Below are 20,839 nucleotides of genomic sequence, written 5' to 3'. Positions count from 1 at the left end.
ACTGGGTTGGAGGCAAGTGTCTGCAGGTCACAGATTCACAGCCTTCTCACTCAGACCTGTGACATCATCCCTGAGCAGATAGATCTTCCTTACGGGACAACCAACACCTCTGACTGACCCTTGCTCTACTGGCACTGGGGGAGGGGTAGAGGACCTAGTACTTGATCACAAGGAACTCACTCTAGCTGAGGGAGTTCGCTAGAGGAAAGGTAAGAAATACGGTCTCAAGAACGACACATCAACCAACACAAACTCCTAGAACCACAAAAACATTTTTGTACGTATTATGTCTGAAATCAGGATTTTTTTTTTTTGAAATCAGGATGTTTTTATGGTTAATGCATACATTTAATATGGGAGTGTTTCTCCTTAACTAAAATTGATTACGTTTAATCAGTGATAAGTGTTGCGCATGGAACAGCGCCAACAGAGAGAAGTGGGGCAGCAGGTCCCCAGAGAAGGGGGTAGGAGGGCGCGCAGGGAGGAGACGGCGGCGGCAGGCTTAAGAGCAGAGAGGGAACAGGGGCGGTGGCTCCGGAGTGGTTACCCAACAGAAACAAAATGGGGGTCTCAGGTGCGATTTTAAATTTAAAATTTTCTAGAAACCATGTTAAAAAATAATCAAGTGAAACTCATTCTAATGTTCACAAAATTCAAGGCACATACAAAGTCATTTCAACATCTAATTAATACAAAGTCACAGGCCCCCGCGCCAGCGTCTTTGATGAGGACTTCAGGCTCACATCTCAAGGGCTCCGGAGCCAGGGGGGAGCGCGGGTCTGCAGGCACACGCAGAGCCCAGGGTATCCCGCGGTCGTGCGGGGCCGGGAGGCCTCCCGAGGAGGCTGCAACCAGAGCACTTGAACAGCGTTAATGGGAGGGGCGGCCTCGCAGGATTTGGCAACCAGCGAGCCTCAGAGATAAGGGAGGCCGGCAGACCCTGTGGCTGGGCCTGGGCGCGGTGGGTCGCCAGCTTCTCAGCCTGTCTCGTAAGCCGTCAACGCGGCGTCATGATCTCTTCCAGGTGTCCCTCTTCCCGCCTTCCCTCCCTTTTTGGCAGGTGCCTCGCGAGGCAGCACGCAGGACCCCGGTCACCAGTGGACACAACCAGGAAGACTCTCTCAGTTCAAGAAGCCGCAGCACGCGCGACACGCGCGCAGGAAGTTACGTCACCCCAACTTCCGCTTCGCGATCGAGGGGCGGTGCCAGATACGGATACTCGGTCCAGTCAGAATGCAACACGAGGGGTTTTGGAAGCGCAAGCGTAGCTCCTCCTCTGGGCTGGGGACTCCGCCCTAATGCCACGTTCGACGAAGGAACAACCAGGGTTCGCGCATCTTTTGGCCAATCAGGTACCGCGGGCTAAGGGCTAACGAAATTAGTAGCCAGTCCAGACGCGCAAAAGGTGTGGGAGGAAGCCACCAATCAGAAGCAGAAGAAGAGTAAATTCTCCTCCGGGAGCCAATAAGAGGCTGGGAAAGAGTGCGAGTGCGAGGTCCTTGGCCAATCCTGGGAGAGAGCAAGAGAGGCCCTCAGTAGCGTTTCCGAATCTAAGGCCAGGTCTACTGTGGGCGCCCAGTCAGAGCATGGCGAAGGCGGGCCCTGAAGACAGCCGACCAATCGGAGACAGGCAAGTAGGGCGCGTGTACGCCGCGAGCAGCGCGCGCGGGTGGGGGCACGGGCGCGCCCTCGGCCTCTGGGTTTATAAAGCCGAGGCTGGGGCCGGCGCGCGCCCTCGTCGCCTCCGCTGTCCCGGCGGCGCTAACCGAACTCCCCACTCGCTGCTGCCGTCCGACATGCTGAGCCACGCTCTGCTGTGCCTGGCCTTGGCTGTGGCGGCCCAGGTCGGCGCCGACGCCCCAGAGGAGGAGGACCACGTCCTGGTGCTGAAGAAGAGCAACTTCGCGGAGGCGCTGGCGGCTCACAAGTACCTGCTGGTGGAGTTCTGTGAGTGCCGCCGGCGCGGGGCCTGGCGGGCCGGGCGCCTCCCCGGCCTCGGGGCCCGCGTGCGGCCGCCCTGCTGGCAGCGAGCAGACCCAGCTGGGCCGTGCGCTCGGAGCCCCGGGGCCGCTCGCGCTGCATTGCTTGTGGCCGGGACCTGCGGAAGGAGGGTGGCCGCGGGCTGAGGGCCAGCGAGCGTCCGCACGCGGCGCCTGTGTTAGCAGTAGCGGTACCGAAGGGGCGGGCCTGGCCCGGCTCCGGCCACCTTCCCAAGGGCGCTGCGATCTACAATCTGGAGCCTGCTTTTGAGGCTCAAGCTGCTATCCAGAGCGGTGGTCTGTACCCGACACAGCTGCTGACCTTCCCCGACAGTCTTATGCCCACGCTGCAAAGCACTGATTTTAAGTTCTAGTCCTGGGGCATGTGTGTCACATACTCAGCTAGTTTTTGTTCGGTGCAGGGCTGCAGCATTAACTTCATAAACTTTTTTCTGGATTCTTAATTCTTAAAGGGAAATGGTGAGGACACATTTGCCTTGACTGCTTGCAGGTATTAGGAAGTTATGAATCATTAAAGGATCTATCTTCCTGTGCTGATGGTGATGCAGCAGAGTGGGGGGGGGGGTTTGTTTGTCATTTATGACCTCTGTTCAATAACCACTCAGAACCCCACCTGTCAGTTAAGCCTGTGCACTCAAAGGGGGTCAGTGTGGTGACTGGCAAGGTTTTGATGAAGGGAAGCCTTGAAGGAAAAGGAAACGGAGGAAGCAGAGCTGAGTTAAAGTGCTGTGTAGTATTGTCCTGTCTTCTTTTCCAGATGCTCCTTGGTGTGGCCACTGCAAGGCACTGGCCCCTGAGTATGCCAAAGCAGCGGGGAAGCTGAAAGCAGAAGGTTCTGAGATCAGACTGGCAAAGGTAGACGCCACTGAGGAGTCTGATCTGGCCCAGCAATATGGTGTGCGTGGCTACCCTACGATCAAGTTCTTCAAGAACGGAGACACGGCTTCTCCCAGGGAATATACAGGTATGACATCAGCATTGCCTTTAAGCTGCCTTTGGGGAGGGGTTTGTCTTGCAGGCCTTGAAGGATAACTCAAAGCCCTCCCCATCTTAGTGGGGAGGCCTATTTTCAGAAGCTTCCAGGGGAACCTGTTCAAAGATTGGGTTCTCCTGGTTCCGCTACTGAGGGTCCAGAGGAAGGTTCTCTCATCCTGTAAGAACCTTTCAAGTATGTCCAGTCTGTGTCCGATGATGTCCTTGTGGACGACCGACTGGCTGAGGCTCATCTGGACATTGACCAGGGAGGAGAGTGAGGGTGGTGTCATTCTGACCACATGGGGTTCTTCGAGTTGTCCCTGTTTCTAGGAGCAGCCATGTAGTTGTGTCACTCTGGTGACATCTCCTAACTGTGGAGCACTGTAGTATGGATTCTCTGTGGGTGGGCCTTTCACAAATGAGGGCCTGGGACTTAGAGCAGCTGAACAACATGCCCCAGTTGGCAGTGTTGGACCGGGAGTCCTGTAGTGGGAGCTTCAGCTGCTCTTTGGCCACCTCTGAAGCTGTTCTTATAGAGTCTGGGCCCCTCTGTAGCCAGGGGACAGAAGAATCCTGTGTCTATAAAACCCGTTCTGTGGCATATTCTTCAGCCACAGAAGGTGGGCAGCCTGACACCAGCTCATCCTAGTGTTAGCAGAGGTATCCCTTGAAGCAGAAGCAACCATGTCCTGTTCTAGCCTCACTAACTGTGTGGCTCTGTGGTCCACTCCTAGTTGCTTTGATGTTCCTGTTTTTTTACTTGTGTTCACTTTTGGAATGGGAAGTGCTCCACACAGGGGTGGGAAGCCCGTGGCCTTCCAATCTCAAGATCATTTTTTGTTTTAAGCATCAAAGGAGGCAAGAAAAGCTTCATGTTTTCTGCTGCACCCCTTTTAATAAAAGGATTTATTCTATAAATCCACCCTTAAGGACCAGGAAGGCCAAAAGTTTCCTTAGGGCTGGAGGTTCCCCACCCAGGGCCCTGATTTAGTTGCCAGCACTTAGGTTTGTAGATGAGACAAGTACTCCTAATCTACCTGTAACTGGATGACTCAAAAAAGTGACTCAGCTTTTTGTTACTACTTGGCAGAATCCTTTTAAATCTGAGAATGAATAACCTTTCCAAGGTTAGACCAGATAGTCAAGATTTAGGAGGGGGAAAAAAATAGTTATCCTTTTTAGCCTAGCTTCTTAGGAAGAGCATGTTTCTTTCCATCTTGTCTGCTTTTGGTGGCATGCAAGTGAGTGGTCATTACTCCTTACTGGTCTGGAAGGTGTACAGGGTGGGCCATGGACAGGAATGCCTGATCTACCTGGAGTAAATTTTGGGCCTGGGAGTGTTTGATAGGGTATATTTTTGACCTGTTTCCACAGGTGAGGAAACTGGTGTGAAGGTTAACTTACTAATAACCACCTCTCTAAGACGAGGACTGATAGAGACCACTCATGGACAATGTGCTTTTTTGTTTGTTTGTTTGTTTGTTTTTGAGACAGAGTCTCAAGCTATCACCCTGGGTAGAGTGCTGTGGCATCACTGCTCACGGCAACCTCAAACTCTTGGGCTTAAGCGATCCTCTTGCCTTAGCCTCCCAAGGAGCTGGGACTACAGGTGCCCACCACAACACCCGGCTAATTGTTGTTTGGCGGGCCCAGGCTGGATTCGAACCTACCAGCTCTGTTGTATGTGGCTGGTGCCTTAGCCACTTGAGCTGCAGGCGCCGAGCCACAATGTGTGTTTTTAATGAACTTAAATGTGGAAGAAACTTTAAAAGATGTGGTAGGATTAGAGGAGAAAACTGGTTTGTGCTGTGGTATCCCTGGGTTGGCAGCCCCATCTCCCCTCCTGGGATGAGCGCAGTCACGCACTGAGTCTGGTGGGTGGGTAGGCCTCAGGCTTTCCTGTGGCAAGAACATCCTCCTCTAGGTGTTTGGTCAGGCATTCTCAGCCCATCTGGCAGAGAGCTGAGATGTGAATGGGCCAGTATCCCATTTGAGAATGAACCTGTGTTTGCTTGGGGTATAGCTGGCAGAGAAGCCGAGGACATAGTGAATTGGCTGAAGAAGCGCACTGGCCCTGCTGCCACCACCCTGTCTGATGGAGCAGTTGCAGAGTCTTTTGTGGAGTCCAGTGAGGTGGCTGTCATTGGCTTCTTTAAGGTAAAAGCTTTAGAACATCATTTTGACCTTGTCTTCTGTCATTGCCTAAGGAGGGGTTGCTAGAGGTGGGGCACCTGGTGACTGCCTTGCTGTCCCCAGCAGGGGTTCTGGGCGTGGGTATGGCTACCTCTGGTTTTCCCTTTTCAGGATGTGGACTCGGATACTGCCAAGCAGTTCTTGCAGGCAGCAGAGACCATCGATGACATACCGTTTGGGATCACATCCAACAGTGATGTGTTCTCCAAATATCAGCTGGACAGAGATGGGGTTGTGCTCTTTAAGAAGGTATGTGGCTGCTGCAGCTCCGCCCAGGGCATTTCCGGGTTGGCCTGGAGGTGAGGAAGCTACTTTCCTTCATCCTGGGCGGACCTTGCCCTACAGCCTTGGACTGCTGAGGTTGTCACTGAGGGTGGTTCCACAGTCCCACAGAGTCAGACCCTTGAAAGGAACCGCTCTTCACGGTGAGCTTTTTTTCCAGTTGTGGTAAAAGATGTATAGCTAGGCTGGGTGTGGTGCTCACACCTGTGATCCTGGAGTTTGAGGTGGGTGGATCACCTGAGCTCAGGAGTTCAAGACCAGCCTGAGCCAGAGCAAGACCTTGTCTCTAAAAAATAGCCAGGTGTTGTGGCAGGTGCCTGTAAGTCCTAGCTACTTGGGAGGCTGAAGCAAGAGAATCGCTTGAGCCCAAGAGTTTGAGGTTGCTGTGAGCTGTGATGCCATAGCACTTTACCAAGGGCCACAAAGTGAGACTGTCTCAAAAAATATATATAGATAGCTAATTTTACCATTTTAACCAGTTTTAGGCATATGATTCAGTGGCAGTTATATTCACACTGTCATGTAGCCATCACTCATCTGTTTCTAGAACTTTTCCAGAGCAGAAGCTCTCAAGGGTTAGCTCTCTAGGGCATGTTCCCACCCCCTGCAAAGCCACACCTGTGCCTGTGACCCACCCTAGAGTACCACAACCCCTAAGGATTCAGACTTAGAAAACTGCTGACCCTAATCCTGTTGTTCTTCCTCTTGGGAAAGGGGCTGCTGCAAACCCAGGTGCTCAGCCAGACATCTCTGTGCCGAACACAGGGAGCCATGTTTGCGCAGCACTACTGTGGGGACCTGTGGGCTCCTCTGTCTTTGTCTGGCCTGGGACACAGCTGTACCAGGACAGGGATGATGGAGTTAGTGTGTTCAGATTGGAAGGTGTGTCTGGAAGGGAAAGAGAAGGACCCAGCCAATGAGGAGCAGGCGGTGTGTTCAGAGATGGGGGAGAGGACCTTGTCTCCTATCCCATAGAGTCAGAGTAATCAACCACATGGCCAGAAATGATGGAGCCCAGACCCAAGGTGCCTGTTTGCACTTGAAGCAATGTAGTGGGCTGGGGCACTGTTTGCACTTGAAGCAATGTAGTGGGTCTTAGAGATGAGGACCAGTTTAGCTTTCTATAGAGAGTGCTGCGTGCCTAGTGCTTTGCCAGGACCAGGGAGGAGACTGGCGACCTGTTCCCAAAGCACTCAAAGGTGTGAGTGGCCCAAGTGCCCTGTCCTTGTTCTTGTCATTTAGCTCGTTTCTACACTTGATCTTAGCCAAAAGGCTGAGAAGCGGTTCATTTAGCTCGTTTCTATAGCCCCTTCCTCAGAATGATTCACAACCCCACCCACTAAGTGGGGATCCTTACAGGATCCAGGCGCAGTGACTCACACCTGTAATCCCAGCACTCTGGGAGGCTGAGGCACATGGATTGCCTGAGCTCCGGAATTCCAGACCAGCTTGAGCAAGAGTAAGACTTTCTCTACTAAAAACAGAAAAAACTAGCCAGGCATTGTGGGTGCTGGTAATCCCAACTACTCGAGAAGCTGAGCAGAAGGGTCGCTGGACCCCAAGAGTTTGAGGTTGCTGTGAGCTGTGATGCCAAGGCACTCTGCCCAGGGCAACCAAGTGAGACTCTGTCTCTTAAAAAAAAAATCTTCACTGGCGGCACCTGTGGCTCAGTGAGTAGGGCGCCGGCCCCATATGCCGAGGGTGGCGGGTTCAAACCCAGCCCCGGCCAAACTGCAACAACAACAACAAAATAGCTGGGTGTTGTGGCGGGCGCCTGTAGTCCCAGCTACTCGGGAGGCTGAGGCAGGAGAATCGCTGAAGCCCAGGAGTTGGAGGTTGCTGTGAGCCGTGTGATGCCACGGCACTCTACTGAGGGCAATAAAGTGAAACTCTGTCTCTACAAAAAAAAAAAAAAATCTTCACCATGTTCCCTAAAGGGAATAGATTTGCTAAATTTGTCACTTGTCATCACATAGGTGCCTAGGAAAGTAACCATCTGACTAGAAAGAAACTGATGTGTGGATGAGGGTGAGTGAACTGAAGCTCTTTGGGGTATGAGAAAGTCCTGAGTCTTGGGCGGCGCCTGTGGGTAGGGCGCTGGCCCCATATATGCCGGAGGTGGTGGGTTCAAACCCAGCCCCGACCAAAAACTGAAAAAAAAAAAAAAAAAAAAAAAAGTTCTGAGTCTTGTCCTAAAACTGGACTCTGAGGGAGAGTTTCTCTGAATCCCTCCCCTGCCCTGCACGTGGGGAGAGGCCTTCTTTTCTTTCTGTTTTTTTTTTTTTTTTGCACTTTTTGGCCAGGGCTGGGTTTGAACCCCCCAACTCTGGTGTATGGGGCTGGCGCCCTACTCCTTTGAGCCACAGGTGCTGCCCAAGGGAGAGGCCCTTTTATCATCAGATGATGGTTTGGTGATCATCTGTCCTTGAAATTTGCACATGGCAGGTTTGTGTGGGCTTCCTACGTGTCTTTCTTTTGCTTCAATTCTCTGGTGTCCGCTCAGGGCTGGGCACAACCAGCCCCCCTCGGGTTCAGTGTCAGTTGGACAGCACTTTCTTGTTCACTGAAGGTGGCCCAGCTTGCCACCAGCCGCCTTGAGCAGAGGCCTGATGGGGCCATGAATTTTCCCCTTCAAAATAACCCACACAACGAGGACAAGCTTAAAGTCAAACAGCTACCTCCAAGGATGAGAGGAGGGTGACTCAGGTTGCTGTCTGCCACTGTGTCCCCAGGCTCTGTTTTTTCCTTTGTTCAATTAGCTTTCACTTGTCCCTCTTCCCTCAGGCTGTGAAACTCATCTGTTTTCAGGGTGAGTGAATTCCTGTATTCCAGGGAGCCATCATGGGCAGCTAGGCTAAGCCAGTGCATCCTATGTGGGACCAGGCAGCCTGGCTCCCCGGGCAGCCAGCTGCTGTTTACTTTACCCTTTCTTCCCTAGGAAGGATGGGGGGTTCGGTCAAGTCCCAGCTGGGGTCACTGGCCACTGGTGGTTGGCCCATTGATTTCAGAGCTGATTGTCCCATGCCTTTCTTAATTCTGATATTCACATTTCCTTCTCTACCAGCCCGCATTGTTTGGCCTTTTCACGACATTCATCATTTGGCCTGGTAGGGCTGGCCTCTGTGTCCTGAGACAGTGGTGATCTCTGCCCAAGGCTCTAGGCCTCCTGCAGCTGCCCCAGCTCAGTAGGGTTGTCTGCTTTTTACCAAAGTACATAATGAATCAGAGGGACATGGTAACACTACCAAAGATTGCTGCCCTGAGACAGGTGTGGCCACAGTGTTCTTGGGTTTCTCAGCATGGGACTATACAGATAGTGCTCGCAGTCCCAGAGGGAGGGGTGGCTACTCTGGCCACCTGTAATCATGGCTCAGCATTGTGCCTGATGGAACTAGGCCACAACAGCAGCTCATTTTCCAAATGACTTTCTCCATGGGGCTCCTGGCCTTGGCATCTGCCCCATTTTCCTTTCTATGGTCTCCACATGTATGTATGTATTTATTTTTTTTGCAGTTTTTGGCCAGGGCTGGGTTTGAACCCACCACCTCTGGTATATGGGGCTGGCACCCTACTCCTTGAGCCACAGGTGCCGCCCTCCACATGTATTTATGCAGGGACAAAGGAGCAGTCTTAGGAGTGGGCTCAGGTAGGGTGTCGCTCACAGTGGCAGCTGCTCTTGGCCTGATTTTAGCATCAGGTCTATGTGGGGTGAGCTGGAGCATCAGGCTGGCCCAGGCACCCTACCAGGAGCAGTATGCACAAGGGGAAGTGGCCAGTAAAAGAGATGAGTGATTCTTTCTCCAATTCTCATTTAAGACGTTTAAGGGGGCTGGGCGCGATGGCTCACTCCTATAATCTCAGCACTCTGGGAGGCCAAGGTAGGAGGAGTCTATGAGGCCAGTAGTTCAAGATCAACCTGAACAAGGGCAAGACCCTGTCTCTACAAAAAAATTAAAAATTAGCAGAGTGTGGTGCAGACACTGTAGTCTCAGCTACTCAGGAGCTAGAGTTCAGGGGTGCAGTGAGCTAAGCCAGCGTCATCATGCTCCAGCTTGGGCAACAGAGCAAGACCCTATCTCTCAAAAGAAAAAAAAAGAAGGCTGCTGCAGCCCCTAAGCCTTCGTGGTCTCCCCGGCTCAACTGGTCCCACGTTAGGGATCCCAAAGAGCTTGTGGGTATAGATTAGATCTATCCGCTCGGTGCCTATAGCTCAGCAGTTAGGGCGCCGGCCGCATACACCGGAGCTGGTGGGTTCGAATCCAGCCTGGGCCTTCCAAACAACAATGACAACTACAACAACAAGAACAACAAAAAATAGCCAGGCATTGTGGTGGGCGCCTGTAGTCCCAGCTACTTGGGAGGCTGAGGTGAGAGAATCGCTTAAGCCCAAGAGTTGGAAGTTGCTGTGAGCTGTGATGCCACAGCCCTACCCAGGACGACATAGTGAGACTCTTGTCTCAAAAAAAAAAAAAAAAGTTACAGGTTAGATCTATCAATATTTATTTATTTCATTATTTGTTTTTTGGAGAATCTCTCTCTTGCCCAGGCTAGAGTCCTATGGCGTCAGCCTAGCTCACAGCAACCTCAAACTCCTGGGCTCAAATGACCCACCTGCCTCAGCCTCCCAGAGTGCTGGGATTACAGGTGTGAGCCACTGTGCCTGGCCTTATTTATTTATTTTTTCTTTTTCTTTTTTTTTTTTTTTGAAGTTTTCTGGCCAAGGCTGGGTTTGAACCCACCACCTCTGGCATATGGGGCCGGCACCCTATTCCTTTGACCCACAGGTGCCACCCGGCCTTATTTATTTTATTAGAAAACAGACCGATATGGCTTGGTGCCTGTAGCTAATGGTTAGGGTGCTGGCCACATGCACCAGAGCTGGTGGGTTTGAAACCGGAAAGGATCTGCTAAACAACAATGACAAGAATAACAACAACAACAAAATAGCCAGGCATTGTGGCAGGCGTCTGTATTCCCAGATACTTGGGCAGCTGAGGCAAGAGAATTGCTTAAGGCCATGAGTTTGGGGTTGCTGTAAGCTGTGACATCATGCACTCTACTGAGGGCAACATAGTGAGACCCTGTCTCCAAAAAAAAAAAAGAAATCAGACCAATAACATAAAAGCATTCATATAAAAATAACAATCCCACTGCATGTTATTAGAACATCTTTAGGAGGCTCGGCGCCTGTGGCTCAAGCCGCTGAGGTGCCAGCCACATACACCTGAGCTGGTGGGTTTGAATCTTGCCCGGACCTGCCAAACATTGCTGGCTGCAACCAAAAAATAGCCGGGTATTGTGGCAGGTGCCTATAGTCCCAGCTACTTGGGAGGCAGAGGCAGGAGAATAGCTTGAGCCCAGGAGTTGGAGGTTGAAAAAAAAAAAAAACTTTAGGAAAATTAATTTTTCTCAGATAAATACTAGTAATTAGTGATAAGGACGCTTTAAATTACTGCAGTCTCATGTCTGGCTTAATGGGAGGCAGCTGTGTTCTGCTCCTCTGCTGCTGTCTGGCTGTAGCACTGCAGTGTTCTGAGAGAAAGATGCCATCCTCCCAAGTATGACACAGATAGCTTTGACCATGTGGATGCCTTGAGTGGTCTGAGGTCCCACATTATGGACCACACTTTGAGGGCTGCTGTTTTAGGAATGTGGAGAAGAGGGGAAAGATTTATATGGAACCGAGATGCTTCCCTGGCACATGGGAGCGGAGGCACTCAAGCCTGCAGGCAGAGGATGGTGTTGATGGTGACAAAAACTGGTGTGCCCTGTCGGAGTCTCAGGCCTGGTACACGTGCATGGGGCTGCCCCATGTGACCTCACTGCCCTATGCCTACCCTGTCTGGCTGAGCTCGGGGCTGAGGTGGCAACGAGATGGGGGTACACAGGGCAATGGGCGTACTATGCCTCCATTGTGCACATAAAATCACTTTTTTTTCTTCTTCTTTTTCTTTTTTTTTGAGACAGTCTCAAGCTGTCACCCTGGGTAGAGTACCATGACATCACAACAACCTCCAACTCCTGGGCTCAAGTGATTCTCCACCTCCACCTCCTAAGTAGCTGGGACTACAGGTGCCCATCACAATGCCCAGCTATTTTTTGGCTGCAGCTGTCATTGTTGTTTGGCAGGCCCTGCGCTGGATTGAAACCTGCCAGCTCAGGTGTATGTGGCTGGCGCCTTAGCCACTTGAGCCATAGGCGCCGAGCTGTAAATCATTTTTTTTTTTTTTTTTTTTGTAGAGACAGAGTTTCACTTTATTGCCCTCGGTAGAGTACTGTGGCGTCACACAGCTCACAGCAACCTCCAACTCCTGGGCTTAGGCGATTCTCCTAGCCTCAACCTCCTGAATAGCTGGGACTACAGGCGCCCGCCACAACGCCCGGCTATTTTTTTGTTGCAGTTTGGCCAGGGCCGGGTTTAAACCCGCCACCCTCGGTATATGGGGCCTGCGCCCTGCTCACTGAGCCACAGGCACCGCCCCCGTAAATCACTTTTTTTTTTATTTTTATTTAGAGACAGAGCCTCAAGCTGTCGTCCTGGGTAGAGTGCTGTGGCATCACAGCTCACAGCAACCTCCAACTCCTGGGCTTTATTTTTTTTTTTTTAGAGACAGAGTCTCACTTTGTCACCCTTGGTAAAGTGCCGTGACCTCACATCTCACAGCAACCTCCAGCTCCTGGGCTTAGGAGATTCTGTCACTTCAGCCTCCCAAGTAGCTGGGACCACCAGCATCTGCCACAATGCCCAGCTATTTTTTTTCTTTTTTTTATATTTTTATTTATTTATTTATTTATTATTTTATTATTTTTGTTTATTTTATTTATTTTTTTCTTGTTGCAGTTTGGCTGGGCCTGGGTTTGAACCTGCCACCCTCAGTATATGGGACTGGTGCCCTACTCACTGAGTTATGGGTGCCATCCGTGGTATCTTTTTTTTTTTTTTTTTTTTTTGTAGAGACGGAGTCTCACTTTATGGCCCTCGGTAGAGTGCCGTGGCCTCACACAGCTCACAGCAACCTCCAGCTCCTGGGCTTAAGCGATTCTCTTGCCTCAGCCTCCCGAGTAGCTGGGACTACAGGCACCTGCCACAACGCCCGGCTATTTTTTTGGTTGCAGTTTGGCCAGGGCCAGGTTTGAACCCGCCACCCTCAGTATATGGGGCTGGTGCCCTACCAACTGAGCCACAGGCGCCGCCCCTTTTATTTTTTTTTTTTTGCAATTTTTGGCTGGGGCTGGGTTTGAACCCGCCACCTCCGGCATATGGGGCCAGTGCCCTACTCCTTTGAGCCACAGGTGCCACCCTATTTTTATATATATATGTGTGTGTGTGTGTGTGTGTGTGTGTGTGTGTATATATATATATATATATACTTTTTTTTTTTTTTTTTTTAAACGGAGCCTCAAGCTGTTGCCCTGGGTAGAGTGCCATGGTGTCACAGCTCACAGCAACCTCCAACTCTTGGGCTTCAGTGATTCTCTTGCCTCCCCTTAAGCTGGGACTATAGGCGCCTACCACAATGCCCGGCTATTTTTTGGTTACAGTTGTCATTGTTTGGCAGGCCCAGGCTGGATTCGAACCCGCCAGCTCTGGTGTATATGGCTGGTGCCTTAGCTGCTTGAGCTACAAGCGCCAAGCCCAAAGCTGCCCAAGTTGTCAAGAACCAGGCACCTGTGGGTCACAGTCCCCAGGTAGGAGGGCCTGGTGCTGCAGGCCTCAGTTCCTGGCCACATCTAGGGAGCTGTGCTTGTGGAAGTAAGACTCATGGACCCCTTTCTTGCCCACAGTTTGATGAAGGCCGGAATAACTTTGAAGGAGAGGTCACCAAGGAAAACTTGCTGGACTTCATCAAGCACAACCAGCTGCCACTGGTCATTGAGTTCACTGAGCAGGTACTGTTCTGCAGCCCAGGTGGGAGATTGTGTGGGAGGGGCCCTAGTCACCACTGTCATTTAAGCATCAGGTGGCACTGAGACCACTGGCAGAACATTTCTGCGTTAACAGCTTAGTCTGTGGCTCAGCCCAAGTAACTCATGTTTGTAACAGACAGCCCCAAAGATCTTTGGAGGTGAAATCAAGACGCACATCCTGCTGTTCCTGCCCAAGAGTGTGTCAGACTATGACAGCAAACTGAGTAACTTCAAGAAAGCAGCTGAGAGTTTCAAGGGCAAGGTGAGCTGTTTTCCCTCCTGTGATGGCGTGTGGGCGGGGAATGCAGCTCTTCCCATGGTGGTGGAAGAGCCACACCTTCCTGAGGCACTCCCAGATCACCAAACTATCTGCTCCTGGTCATCCCCAGGGCTGGTTGGGCTGTCCTGAGCCTGAGTTGGAGGAGAAAGGGATTTCAGGGGGCAGTGTTGAGCGGCCTCCCAGGGCCCATCTCAGTGTGCCTTTTCTCCCCAAGATCCTGTTTATCTTCATCGACAGCGACCATGCTGACAACCAGCGCATCCTTGAGTTCTTCGGCCTGAGGAAGGAGGAGTGCCCGGCTGTGCGTCTCATCACTCTGGAGGAGGAAATGACAAAGTACAAGCCCGAGTCCGATGCACTCACGGCAGAGGCCATCACAGACTTCTGCCGTCGTTTCCTGGATGGCAAGATCAAGGTGTGGGCAGCCGTGTGTCTCAGCCCCCACTAGGGAGGGGGCTGGGGCTCTGCAGGCCCCCCGCACAGCGCCGTCCTCACCGCGCTCTGTCTGTCCAGCCCCACCTAATGAGCCAGGAGCTGCCTGAGGACTGGGACAAGCAGCCCGTCAAGGTGCTAGTTGGGAAGAACTTTGAAGAGGTTGCTTTTGATGAGAAGAAGAACGTTTTTGTGGAATTCTGTAAGTGGAGCCACCCTCGGCTTCCTGGTCTCAGCTGGCCCACTAGGGTGGCTAGAGGAGCTTGTGGCACGCGGGAAGCCATCCGTGTGGCACTGTGAGGTCCACATCAGACCCTTAGAGCTGCTCTCTTTTCAGATGCCCCATGGTGTGGTCACTGTAAACAGCTGGCTCCCATTTGGGATAAGCTGGGAGAGACCTACAAGGATCATGAGAACATCATCATTGCCAAGATGGATTCCACAGCCAACGAGGTGGAGGCCGTCAAAGTGCACAGCTTCCCCACGCTGAAGTTCTTCCCTGCCAGCCAGGACAGAACGGTGCGCCCTTGGGCAGGGCTGGGGCAGGCACTGTGTAGAGCCATCACCCCACACCAGCTGGGGGGGGCCACTTTATCTCAGAAGAGCCTAGGGCCAGAAAGTAGTAGGGCCAGGAGCCCCTCTTCAGAAGCTTCTGCCTCTGTGCAAGGGAGGAGAAGCTGCTCTCAGGGGTCTGGTCGTGCTGTAGCCAGCCCTAGGCTCTCATCCTGTCTCCCACAGGTCATCGATTACAATGGAGAGCGGACGCTGGAGGGTTTTAAGAAGTTCCTGGAGAGTGGTGGCCAGGATGGGGCAGGGGATGACGATGTAAGTGGCAGCCTTACAGACCTCTGGCTGGGGTCTGAGCTGGCGGCGGGGTGGGCACCACTGGAGGCCCATCTGTGCATTCAGGGATGTGCCGTCCAATCTCTGTGGAGGTGGCTCTCCCTCATCAGCACTTCTGCAGGGGTGACTTAGAAGGTATCTTTGCAAACTGCAGTTAGCTTAGGAAATCTGAGACATACCCCACAGGGCCTCATGTCCAGGCCAGCCTGGACTTGCACGTCCATCTCCACCCTATTGGGCCCTGGCGCAAGAGCAGGCACACCCTCAGGGCAGCTTGTGGCCAGAGATGGGGCTGATGATCATGCTGGGGTGGGGTGACCACAGCGGGACACTTGAGGCAGAGAGTGGAAGAAACACTTTGGGCCAGCGAGGCCTGCAGAGAAGTGGAAAGTAGAGACAAGCCCAGATCCAGGGAGGTGGCCTGACACTAGCCAGACAAGCTAGGGAGCAGCATACACAAATATCACAGCCAGTGGTTACTTTACTCGGACTTCACACAGGGGGCCCCCTCTGCAAGCTTTCTGGTATCAAGCTGGGGGACACCCCAGTCGTACTCATGGAAGAGGCTGAGGGCTGGGCTGGATTCCTGGGGATCCTGACACGGGAGCATACCTACCCTCGTCCCGCTTCCTGCACTCCAGGATCTCGAGGATCTGGAAGAAGCAGAAGAGCCAGACTTGGAGGAAGATGATGATCAGAGAGCTGTGAAAGATGAACTGTGACCGGGACAGACCTGGGTGCCCAACATGGCACCTCTCGGGGCTGCACTCCCAGCAGCACGTGCTTCCAGAAGCTGTGGACCTCACCCGTAGGAGGGCATCACCGGAGATCCAGGGAATCTTCCTGAAGAAATATTCATCCTGACACCTGTAAACTTAGCCCTGTGTCCTCCTTTTGCTTTTCAATTTTTGGAAAGGGATTTATCTCCAGACCAGCCCATCTTGGTGGGCTAGTGTTTTTTTTGTTTTTTTTCCAATTGTGACCTTTTTTGTACACGGCTTTGTCCAGAGTGCTCGCTAAAATGTTTCAGAATCTCACACTGGTAATGTCCCTTCCTGCTAGAGAGGTCTCTACTATTACTTAAAATAATTCCATCTGTGGGATTTTTAGACATTTTCTGACATCAGGGTGTTTGTTCCACCTTGGCTGGGCCTCCTTGGAAATACCTGTCCACTGTGCAGAGAGGGATGAGGCCAGTCTGGACACAGTTGCTCTGCACCTCACACCAGCGTTGCCACAACTGAGCACGGTTCTTCATTCCTGGGTTAGATAGAGACTTGCAGGTCCTATCAAGGAGGCCCCCATTTGGAGGAGGCCAGGTGACAGCTAGCTCCAGGGCCTGGGACAGGCCTGGGCATTCCCCTCCCCTCTTCAAGTCGGGTTCTTCATCCTGTCCAGGGTTCACTGCTCGATGGCCGCTGGACTCTTCCCAGCATGGTCCAGGGTCTGTTCCAGGAACTAGGACCCTGACCCAGGCTGGGGGATGGAGCTGGCTCAAACGTTGGCTAGCTCTTCAGGCATTTCTATCACAATATGGAATTGGACACATTGGCCAAATAAAGTTGATTTTACTGCCTGTCCTTTGATCTTCACTGTGACTCGGCAGGTGCTGGCGCTGTTGTCAGGGAGTCTGCTCTGCTGAAGCACCAGGCGGATGGTCTGACAGGCTCATTGCACACAGCCTGCTGCAAACAGGGCCTGCCATGTGCAGACTCGGTTCCCAGGTGGCAGAGAGATCCCGGTGTGTGCTGTGGGGTGCTGCCTTATCTGTACCTGCTGAAACTGCTGGCAGTAATGTCCTTGGAAATCTAATTGTCACTGCATTGAGCCTGAGTGTGGACATATCTGGAGTTGCTCCAGCCACAGCAACAGGGCTCTAGGCCATTCCCTTTTGGTCATTGCCGGGGCTGGCAGAAAGCAGGGAGATGCAGGCTTTCTGTGTGGATGAAATGAGCCAGCTGTGCTTGTTACTGAGCCTTCTGTGAAGAATGACAACGCTGGAGAGGAAGCTACCTGGCTTTCCATGTGACTGTGTTAGCCCCAGTTCAGGAAGGGAATGCACCTTTTTTTTCTTTTTTTGAGACAGTTTCACTGTCGCCCTCAGTAGAGTGCTGTGGCATTACAGCCCATAGCAACTCAAACTCTTGGGCTTAAGCGATTCCCTGGCCTCAGTCTTCCAAGTAGCTGGGACTACAGGCGCCTGCCACAACGTCCGGCTATTTTTTGGTTGCAGTTTGGCTGGGGCCGGGTTTGAACCCGCCACCCTCCGTATATGGGGCCGGCGCCTTACCGACTGAGCCATAGGCGCTGCCCACTCAGCTATTTTTTGTTGCAGTTGTGATTGTTTTGTTTTTTTTGAGAGACTCTGTCTCACTTTGTCGCCCTCAGTAGAGTGCTGTGGCATCACAGCTCACAACAACTTCAAACTCTTGGGCTCAAGCAGTTCTCTTGCCTCAGCCTCCCAAGTAGCTGGGACTACAGGCGCCTGCCCCAACACCCCGCCAGTTTTTTTTAATTTTATTTTTATTGAGACAGAGCCTCAAGCTGTCACCCTGGGTAGAGTGCTGTGGCGTCACAGCTCACAGCAACCTCCAACTCCTGGGCTCAAGCGAGTCTCCTGCCTCCGCCTCCCAAGTAATTGGGACTACAGGTGCCCGCCACAACGCCCAGCTATTTTTTGGTTGCAGCCGTCGTTGTTTGGTGGGCCCAGGCTGGATTCCAACCCGCCAGCTCAGGTGTATGTGGCTGGCGCCTTAGCTGCTTGAGCCACAGGTGCCGAGCCACACCCCGCTATTTTTTAGAGATGGGGGTCTTGCTCTTGCTCCGGCTGGTCTCAAACTTGAGAGCTCAAGCAATCTACCTGCCTCCCAGAATGCTGGGATCACAGGTGAGCCTCTATGCCTGGCGAAACATGTATTCATGGAAAAGGCTTGGGCATCAGAAGATGGGAGAGTGTTAGCTCTGCTCCCCAAAGTGAGCTGAGGAGCAAGGGCTGGGGCTCTGCCAGGGTCTCTGATAAGGGAAGCCAACTGGCTGAGCACAGGGGGTCTCCAGCCACAGTGAGGAGAGGTGGGCTGTGCCCACCCCAGGCTCCCTGCTGACCAGCTGTTCTGGGAACTGCCCTGAGCAAGGCCATCATGTGCTCCTGAGGCAGAGGTACCAGTGCCTTTCTGTAGAGGCAGCAGACAAGCACATTCCAGGACTGGGGTTTGGCGGGAGGCTGTGGTGCATGTCCAAAGCCTCTCTGGCCTGGCTGGAGGATTAATGAGGCAGCTCTACAGCCCATGGGGGAGGCGAAGGCTTAGCAGCCTGGGTTTCCCAATCTCTCACTGTCCCCTTTCTGCAGGTGCCAGGAAGCCACTGGACTGGAACCTAAAGGAGCAGCTGCTGGGCCAGGGCACCATCCCCTCAGGCTGTCCTGCCCTGGGCTGGCCTCCAGCCGGCTCTCCCAACAGTCCTCTGGTCTCCTGCTTTGTGCAGAGCGCTGCTGCTTGCATTTGTCGGACATTAAGAGGTTGGATGGTGAACTTTCTGCAAATCAAGTCAACCACAATTTCACACAGACTGAAAAGAATCACGGACAAAACTACATAAATACAGAGTTTTCTTGTGGTTTTGTTTTTTGTTTTTAAGACAGAGTCTCACTTTATCACCCTAGGTAGACTGCCATAGTGTCACAGCTCACAGCAACCTCCAACTCTTGGGCTTAAGTGATTCTCTTGCCTCAGCCTCCCAAGCACTGGGACTACAGGCATCTGCCATAACACCCAACTATCTTTTTGTTGTAGTTGTCATTGTTGTTTGGTAGGCCCTGGGCCTGATTCACACCCGCCAGCCCTGGTGTATGTGGCCGGTGCCCTAGCAGCTGAGCTATAGGCGCCAAGCCACAGGTTTTGTTCTTATGTCATCCATGCAATAGGACACTTTACCGACTGTTCAGCAGGTCAGGCATGAGGCCTTCACAGGGGAGATGGCTGTCAGGTAGTGTCCATGGCCTGGAACACGGAGTTCCCCGCGTCCTTGCTAGAATAAAGGCGACCTGTTGTGGCTGGGAAGGCTTTGGGCACCAGTCCTTGCTCTCATCCAGTGGAAACTTCAAAGCCAAAAACTCCAAACTCTCTCAGCTCAGCTCACCTCCAGATGGACAGAGGACCCTGATTGGGCTCACCTGGCTCGAGCCAGGTCTAGTCACTCCTGGAAAGGGCTGGCCTTCTGATCCTCCTGTCCACACTGCTGGTGGCAGCTTCATCCAGTGCTCTTTCACCTGATCCTCTGACAGGGACAGCAAGCAGAACTTTCCACCACATGAAAAGAGGCAGTCTTCATGTGGTAGGTGGCTTCTCCATCCTCCCTGTTGTGCAGAAAGTCAGTCTCTGAGCTTCCTGTAAACAACCGAAAAAACTATCCATTTCCTCCCAAATGGCCAGGAGTCCTAACTGACTAGCCTCTTACCCTGAGTTCTGAAAATGCAGGGATGCTGGGAATCATCCCCAGCAGGGTCCCTGCAGGTGTGACCTGGTCTGAGGCTCCAGGTGCCACAATAAGTGGCCAGGGAAAGGAGCACAGAGAGGCATTGTGCCCACTCCAAGGCCTGAGGGGCTTGCCTTGGGCAGGTTGAAAGGACCTGAGGCAGGCAGGGAGCCGCAGGTGATGTCATTTCTCTTGTAGCATTTGGCCTGAGGCTTTGTGGGCACCTAGAGTGTCTGACAGTTGCTGGTTTGATTTTGAAAGATCCAGAGTGGCCTGCTGGTGACCTTGCTACCTCCACATTCCTGCAGGGGGTTGCTGGCCAGTTCTTGGTTTTGCCCTCACTCAGGCCTTTTGTGACCACCCAGAGGGTGCTACCAGTGTTATGGACTGAATTGTGTCCCTCCAGAGTCACACGGAAGTTGTAACCCCCAGTACTTCAGAACAAGACCTTGTTTGGAAACAGGTTACAATCCTGGAGCAGGTGGAGCCATCGCCTGTGTGCCAGTCTTCATAATAAGAGGAAACTTAGACACAAACAGAAGAATGCCATGTAAAGACAAAGGCAGAGCTCAGGGTGATGCTATTAGCCAAGGGACACCAGAGCCGGGGGCAACCACCAGATGCTGGAGAGAAGCCTGGTACCAACCTCCCTCAGAGCCTTAGAAGGAACGGCCCCTGACACCTTGACACCATGACCTCATGAGGACTTCCAGCCTGTAGAACTGTGAGGGAGTTCTGACAGGGAGGGCAGGCAGAACTTTCTGCCACATGAAAAGAGGCAGCCTTCATGTGGTAGTAGTAGTCCCCTTCATGTAGTAGTTTAAGTCCCCACTCTGTCCCTGTTCTGGGGCCTGAGCAGACTCATGCAGCCAGCTTCCAGTGCTTCAGGGAGCTCTGTACCACCAATGGCCATCTCTGACCCCAAAGATATGTTCCTGTGTCAACCCCTGGCCCAGCTCTGCCTCAGTACCCATCTCCTTATCCCCTTTGCCTGGCTCTTGTCATGTCCTACAAAGATGAGCCTGATAGAACATGGTTTTCTTAAAAGTTCATTGGTTGTGTCCCTACAGGCTGAGGCAGAGGGAGTGCACCCACCCTGGGAGTACAGTCCCTATCTTTGGGAATACAATGGGCACTGCCCTGTATGAGCAGGTGTCTACAATCCACAACCCAGAGATACTGTGGAGGGTGGGAGCATGAGTACTTGGGGACCCCTGGGGACTGGCTGAGCAAGAGGCAGTGCCCTCAAGGCAGTTTAGAGAAACTGCTGAGACTGATGCAAGCATACTGGAAGATGGAAGCTGGAGGCAGAAACTGCCAGGCGTGGGGTGGAGAGGCTCCAGCCTCCTCCATACCTTGGTAGACCTGTGCTGCTTCAGACATGGGGGTGGGGTGGGGAGAGACTCCTGGCTTTCCAGGAAGTAGACAGCAGGCCCTCACTCCTGGTTGTCCTCAG

The 20,839-nt window shown here is 52.6% G+C and overlaps 1 protein-coding gene across 2 annotated transcripts; it reads left to right on the top strand.

Annotated features, from left to right (window-relative positions):
- Positions 1 to 1,604: 1,604 nt before the first annotated feature.
- On the top strand, positions 1,605 to 16,489 carry P4HB (prolyl 4-hydroxylase subunit beta). 2 transcript variants are annotated; one of them, XM_053568102.1, is made up of 11 exons: positions 1,605 to 1,947; positions 2,758 to 2,964; positions 4,999 to 5,132; positions 5,280 to 5,417; positions 13,236 to 13,340; positions 13,495 to 13,620; positions 13,853 to 14,053; positions 14,152 to 14,272; positions 14,408 to 14,589; positions 14,809 to 14,895; positions 15,555 to 16,489. In XM_053568102.1, the coding sequence occupies exons 1-11, from the start codon at positions 1,797 to 1,799 to the stop codon at positions 15,633 to 15,635; spliced, it is 1,533 nt and encodes a 510-aa protein (XP_053424077.1). In that variant the 5' UTR covers positions 1,605 to 1,796; the 3' UTR covers positions 15,636 to 16,489. The 2 variants fall into 2 exon arrangements, with proteins under 2 accessions (XP_053424077.1, XP_053424078.1); XM_053568103.1 differs by having other exon boundaries at positions 1,644 to 1,947; positions 14,408 to 14,523.
- Positions 16,490 to 20,839: the final 4,350 nt, after the last annotated feature.

Source organism: Nycticebus coucang, chromosome 18 (genome assembly GCF_027406575.1).
Source record: "Nycticebus coucang isolate mNycCou1 chromosome 18, mNycCou1.pri, whole genome shotgun sequence".
In the NCBI taxonomy this organism is placed as follows: domain Eukaryota; kingdom Metazoa; phylum Chordata; class Mammalia; order Primates; family Lorisidae; genus Nycticebus; species Nycticebus coucang.
The sequence above is the reverse complement of the archived record's forward strand: the minus strand, read 5'-3'. Positions and strand labels throughout refer to the sequence as shown.